General features: G+C 36.3%; 1 protein-coding gene across 1 annotated transcript; it reads right to left on the bottom strand.

Moving 5' to 3' along the window:
• Positions 1-1,023: 1,023 nt before the first annotated feature.
• On the bottom strand, positions 1,024-6,792 carry LOC105259543 (Golgi resident protein GCP60). The gene is made up of 4 exons (XM_011271531.3): positions 6,290-6,792; positions 2,951-4,032; positions 2,807-2,866; positions 1,024-1,828 (listed from the first exon to the last, which is right to left on the bottom strand). Exons 1-4 carry the CDS (start codon positions 6,513-6,515, stop codon positions 1,721-1,723), a joined length of 1,476 nt encoding a protein of 491 aa, XP_011269833.2. The 5' UTR covers positions 6,516-6,792; the 3' UTR covers positions 1,024-1,720.
• Between the last annotated feature and the right edge of the window lie 459 nt (positions 6,793-7,251).

Below are 7,251 nucleotides of genomic sequence, written 5' to 3'. Positions count from 1 at the left end.
CCACTCAACAATACAACTGTTACATAACAGTTACATGTTATATAAGAGTTACGTAACAATTATATAATGTTACTTGGTGTGCGCTGGGGAGGTAAAACGCGCGTAAACTTTGCGCTCGGGATCGAGCTCGGGCTCGTCCAAGTATGCTTAAGTTAGATACTATTACAAGTAATATACAGGGTGATCCAAAAGTATGGAAACGGCCAAATAACTGTGGAGGAATGCACTTTGGAGAAAAAAGTTTGAGACAAAAGTTGTAGGATTTTTCCCGGGCAATCCGACGGTGACCTTAAATTTGACCTTGGATAGTCATTTGAAGGTCACATAAAGATTACCTTCAAATGACTATCCAAGGTCAAATCTAAGGTCACCGTCGGATTGCCCGGGAAAAATCCTACAACTTTTGTCTCAAACTTTTTTCTCCAAAGTGCATTCCTCCACAGTTATTTGGCCGTTTCCATACTTTTGGATCACCCTGTATATATATATATATATACTTTGTCAGTTGTCGAGCCGAGTGTAAAACGAGCCAGCCAACCTCTGGTAAATCCCGTCGTTTGATCGGCGCTTAACATTTAATCTCTTGCGGACAATCTACGTGTGTATTTTTAGGGCGCGCATATAATGGAATCAATTTCGCTCTGTGTCTCCTTTCCCGAAAACAAATTAACGATACAAAACTCATGCCGTCTGAAAAAAAAGTGCTCTTCTAATTAAACGTCGTTTATAGGTCGAAGCTAAACGCGTGATAAAATGGGAGTGACGACAAGAGCGGAATCAAGCCGGCATACCCGTTAGTGTATAACTTATTTGTAGTTGGATGTTACAGAATATATACAATTATTATTACTATTATTATTATTATTACCAATCATTAATATCGTGAGTGATATATAAGATCGCACGATTTTTTGCTGTAAAAATAATATAGCTACATAGAATAATAAACGTTATAAAACCAAAAGAGAGAGAGAGTGAAGAGGTGAACTTGGTCGTTGAGTCGCGAATGAAACGAGGAAAAAGTGCGCGCTTGATCTCTGTTGCTGTATTTCTCCTTCAAGAAAAATAAGATAATTTTAATAAAAGCTACATGACATAGTGAACACTAATACAGTGATAAAGTCTGTATAACACGGAGTTAGCAAAAAACATTCCAAGCAAATATCCATATAGACAATACAAAAGCGCATGTGTATACATTTAACCCTTTGTTCTAACACGAAACATTTTTTTCCAGAGATATATATATATATAATATATAAAGATTTGCGCACCGATATTATAAATATTTTAAAGTATTTTCCAAAATCACGACGACACAGGAATCGCAGCCTGAATCGAGGAAACGACACAAGTGCAAGAATCTCGCCGCAGATTAATTGCGATATTATGTAGACAGAAGAGTTAAATGTTAATATACACAGTCATCTCGTAGATAATCTTTTAAGAATCTGTTTCGTGCGCACAGTTTTTTGCCACCTTTAAACAATATATAGAACATGTGTGTGTGTGTCCTTATCTGACTATACAATAAATATATATATTTTCTTTGTATGCGAACAGATTTTATCGCTCTCGCGGGAACCGAATCGGGAACATGAAACTTAATTTAGTTGGACTAGCATTATTAGTAGACAATTATTATGCCAAGGCTAGTGCTCAACAGACGACGACGTATACCCCGATACACATCTCAGCTCTTCAATATGTAACGTAAAGACTAATCATTATTCTTCACGAAGTTCTGCCGTGTGTAATACACCCGGTAGTAAAGCGTTTTGCTCCGCCAAAGCGAGTAAGAGTTGTCGAACTTTAGAAGATATATCCCCTGCAAAAACGAGAAATTAATAATTACCTTGAAATATATATGCACACATATACAGAGTGTCCTATTTTAACTTTCGCACTCGAATATCTCGAAACCATGGCGGTTTCGGTGAAAATGTTTTATACAAAAGTTGTATGGTTTTAAGGGGGTCGTAAGATGGTGTCATAGGTTTTATCTTGAAAAGTCGTTTGAAGATTACGTGAAGGTTACCTCCAACTTTTTAAATGGGACACCCTTTATACTTTTGCATATTCTTGTAGCTTGCCTCGAGAGCTTTCCGAAACACTATAATTAAACATTTTTTCATCAAGTACTTTTCGAGTTATGAGGCTTGAAATCAATTCTTAATTTTACATAAACCATAAAATATCTAGTTAAATGTTCATTTTTCGATTATCTTACCTTAATACTTTTATGTACAAAATAATGAGAGGAATCAATTGGTGTAAAGAAAACACATAGTTGTTTTAAAAAATATATGTAATTGTTAATTGCAAATTACATATTTTTTTCTTAAAAACAACTATGTTTTTTCTTTAGATCAACTGATTCCTCTCATTATTTTGTACATAAAAGTATTAAGGTAAGATAATCGAAAAATGAATATTTTACTAGATATTTTATGGTTTATGTAAAATTAAAAAATGATTTCAAGCCTTATAACTTGGAAAGTATTCAATGAAAAAATACTTTATTATAGTGTTTTGGAAAGCTCTCGAGATAAGCTACAAGAATATGTAATAAATAATATGGGATTCCATTTAAAAATTGTAGGTGATCTTCACGTGATCTTCAAGCAACTATTCATGTCAAATTAATGACACCATCTTATATCCCCCTTCAAGCCATACAACTTTTGTCTGAAACATTTTTGCTGAAAATGCTTCGTTGAAGAATTATCGAGGTGCGTTTTTTAAAATGATACACCCTGTATATGCCGAGACTATAATTCTGGGGCAAGTTTTCTTATGCTCTTACCTCGCCTGGATACTGATGACTTCCAGCGTAAATCTCCTCTTGAGAGTCTCTCCTATATACCTTTGAAATCATAAATAATCAGTGCGGTGCAAGTTCTTACATACAAGTACGAGCTGAAAACGAGAGTGATATTCGATTACTCACAGGTACTATGACGCTTATGGGCGGCGTGCTCGTTTTCCGTTCAGGTCGAGGGGTGCCGTTTATTACCGAGCCACTCTCCAGGTCTTCTCGCGGCTCGTACTCCTCCTCCTCGTCCTCGTCCTCGGACTCGCTTATGTGAACGGAGACCTGATTCGACTCCGGCTTGGACCACTCGAAGTAAACCCCGAAACCGATGTCGTAACCGTCCGTCGCGAATTCCCAGAACAAGCACGTCCCGTCCTCGTGCGTTGGCACTCGCACCGTAACCGTCTCGCCGTGGCCGACCTTGATGACCGCGTCGCCCGCCTCTCTCCTGATGATCTGCTTAAATTCCTCGACGCCCTTCCTCGTCCACATCTCGGCGGGAGTGATGGGCGGCCAGTCCTCCAAATCGTCCGAGTCGTCATCGTTCAGAGGCGCGTTCTCGGTCGAGTCGTCCTTGTTGTCGTCGTCGTCGTCGTCGTCCTTGCAGATCGTGTCCTCTGCTTCGACGCTCTTCTTCTCCTCCTCCTCCGTCTGGTCCTCGATGACTAATTGGTTCTGTTTCAGTTGCTGCATGTACTGGTGGTAATGTTGTTCCTGCAACTGCCTGATCAGAACGCCCTGTTGCTCCGGATTGCCGGGATATTGCTGCTCGGCGTACACCTTGAACTGATAATAGGTCTGCTGATTCAAAGCATCCTGGATCTGCCTCCTCTGAGTCTCCTCTTTCAGTCTTTCCTCCTCTTGCTTTTTCCTCTCCTCCTCCAGCTCCTTAAGCTTCCTCTCCTCGTCCAGCTTCTTGGCCTCCTCCTCCTTCTTGAGCCGCTGTTTCTCCTCGGAGTCCCTCTTCTGCGCCTCGACCACGGTTCTGAATAGAGGACACAGCTTATCTAACAATACTATAAAACCCTCCATCGCCTGTTCCCTTGATATATCCCCTAGGTTTTGCCATGCCAACCGCCTGTCCCTTCCAATCACGTCCAGGACGCCCAGAGGTGGTGCATTTTCGGCTGTACATTTTCCATGCGTCACTTGCTGCGTGAACGCCACCAATTTCAATTTATCCTCGTAGGAGAGATGCACAGCCTTGCCTTCTTTCTCTGAATAAATAAATTTTTCAATAAGAGTTTTGTAAAAGATATACAGGGTGTCCCATTTTAATGTCCCACCCCAAATAACTTTCTTATTTTTAATTTTAGAAAAAGATTTTTCAGACAAAAGTTGTATGGTTTTTAGGGGGACATAAGATGGTGCCATTAGTTTGACCTTAAAGAGTTACATGAAAGTTGTCTTTTTCTAAAATTAAAAATAAGAAAGTTATTTGGGGTGGGACATTAAATTGGGACACCTTGTATAATAATAAATATATAATATATATAATTTAATAATTTAATAATTAAATATATACATATATATATATATATATATATATATATATATAATTTAATAATGAAATATATAATATATTTTATATAATAATAAATATATAATATATATAATTTAAATGTAATAAATGTAAATATGTAATTTATATAATAATAATAAATACATAATTTATTATTATAATTTAAATATTAATATAATTATTATTATATTATTATTAATATAATAAATATAAATATATAATTTATATAATAATAATAAATAAAGGTACATTTATATAATTGTTAGTTGGAATTTTCCACTCAGCAATATAACTGTTACATGTTATGTTATGTAACTATTATATAACAATTGCATAACATATAACAATTTTTTTCCGAGTGGGAAATTATAACTAACAGTTATATAATTGTTATCTTTTTACTATTAAAATTTATCTACAAAATATTAAAAGTGCACACAATTTTTCTGACATTTCTTATATTTCAAAAATACATCCGTACCATTATATGTAAAGATCTTTCACAACAGAATAGAAACAATGAACACAAACAATGATCAATGATCAATAATTATTGCACAATACAAAATTAAATATACAAGAGACTCGCTTCATTTTACTTTCATATAAAGACTTTTATGGTCATGTTTTGTAAATTTAAAAATACTCTTGCATTTATATATCAGCAAAATTTGCATTCACATTTATTTCTGTTTGACAATAATTAACATAATGTAGCCTTCGAAACTCTAACATTCGGAGGAATAATATAAATTTTTAACTGTACTACATATTTTTATTAAATAAGATTCTAGAGAAGAATCTTTCAAGAAAATTATTTTTCTTTACCCTTCTTTACCATAAAAGTTTGCATAAAAATTAAAAATACAAGGAACATTTATAAAGCAATAATAAAAATTCTAGGGCCAATAATACGAGCTAATTACTAAGGTCTAAATAAAATAAAAGCAATATTAATAAGTTCAAAATTTAATTCAAAAATCAATTTAATTCAAAAATCACAAACGTTTCGACTTTACTTAGTCTTCCTCAGTATGAAAAATAACAAAATCTTCATATAAAAACAACATATTAAAATGATTTGTATTCCTTTAACAATATTATTCGTATGTCGCAAAAAAGTAAGTAATAAATATAAATTAATAAATAAAAATTAATAAAAATTAATAAATAAAAATTAATAATAAAAATAAATATAAATTTAGTCAAAATGTAAAAAAAAATCGTTAGAACTATAGGATAAAAAAAACAATAAGCTATAGGATAAAATAAACAATAAAAAGCCCACATCATTTATACAAAACCAAATGCTTCGACAGCCAAAAAATAAGTAACCTGGACCGATATTTAGCATATTCAAATCAACTTTATCATTGGTAATATTTATAAAGTTCTCAGCTTAAGACATCGAAGGAATTCGAGGATCTTGTTCAATAAAAATTAAAAAATTCAAGAAATATTTACGAAGTCCTTGACTCAAGACATTCAAAGGAATTTTTTAACATACAAAAATTCAAGGAATATTTACAATATTCTTGGCTCAAGGCATTCGAAGGAATTCGAGGATTTTATCCAACAAAAATTGAAAAAAACAAGGAATATTTATAAAGTTCTTGACTCGAAACATTCAAGAGAATTTTTTAACCTATAAAAATTCAAGGAATATTTACAAAATCCTTGGCTCAAGGCATCCAAAGAAATTTTCTAACCAACAAAAATTCAAGGAATATTTACAAAATCCTTTCTCAAACCATTCGAAGGAATTCGAGGATTTTATCCAACCAAATTGAAAAATACAAGGAATATTTACAAAGTCCTTCACTCAAGGCATTCGAAGGAATTCAAGAATCTGTCCAACAAAAATGCCTCTAACTGCGTCGTAAACACACACACAAACACACACAAATACATTCATATAATCAGGTGACAAAGGAACCGAAATACCGGCTCACCTTTGTAGAAGTTATGCGCGAGCTTGTACAGCTCCCGGGTCTCGAAGCCCCAGAGCCGGGTCTCGCCGCCGCTCCCGTCACCGTTCTCGACGTTCCCGCTCTCGATCCTGGCCGTCGTCGTCGCCGCCTCCTCGTCCTCGTCCGTCGTCGTCGCCATCCTCGTCGCCGACACGCTCAGCTTGTCCACCCGCTCCACGAGCGCGGACACATCCTCCTCGGCCGCCATTTGCGCCTCGCGTCTGACACGTCAGGATTGATAATAAACCGCGCGCCTAACCTCGTCGTCCCCGTCGTCGGCGAGCGCGACCGTCCAACAGCGGACCGTGACATTATCTCGCGCGTGGCATGGCGGACGGCGACGTAGACTGGGTGTGGAAGGGTCTGCGGGCGCGACAAGAATTTTCTCCGACGAGAAATTTTTCTCAAACTCGGCCGGTGACGAGGGAAACGTCAGGTCAGCCGTCAGCTGGGCGAGCGATGCAATACTGGCGCGTCCTACGCCTATGGGCGCCGCGCCGCGTCGATGACAGATACTACGCGCCCGCGCGTACAGGGTGTGCGAAAAGTATCGGGAAAACGGTGAAATATCTCGAAAACTAAGAACTTCGGAGAAAAATGTTTCGGATAAAAGTCGTGGGATTTCAAAGGACCTATTTACTGACGCTAAGAGTTTGATCTTGGGTGGCGTCGCCGAGGTTAGAGCGGGATCACTTAGAATTTTTTAAATGGGACCCCCTATTTTTTATTGCATATTCTTGTAGCTTATCTCGAGAGCTTTCCAAAACGCTATAATGAAGTATATTTTCATTGAGTACTTTTCGAGTTATGAGGCTTGACATAATTTTTTAATTTTGCATAAACTATAAAATATCTAGTAAAATATTCATTTTTTGACTATCTTAGCTTAATACTTTTGTGTAGAAAATAATGAGAGGAATCCGTTGGTGTGAAGAAAACACACA

This window comes from Camponotus floridanus, unplaced genomic scaffold, assembly GCF_003227725.1.
Source record: "Camponotus floridanus strain SB8 unplaced genomic scaffold, Cflo_v7.5 scaffold32, whole genome shotgun sequence".
Lineage (NCBI taxonomy): Eukaryota > Metazoa > Arthropoda > Insecta > Hymenoptera > Formicidae > Camponotus > Camponotus floridanus.
Note: the sequence above shows the minus strand (reverse complement) of the source record. Positions and strands in the feature narration are given on the sequence as shown.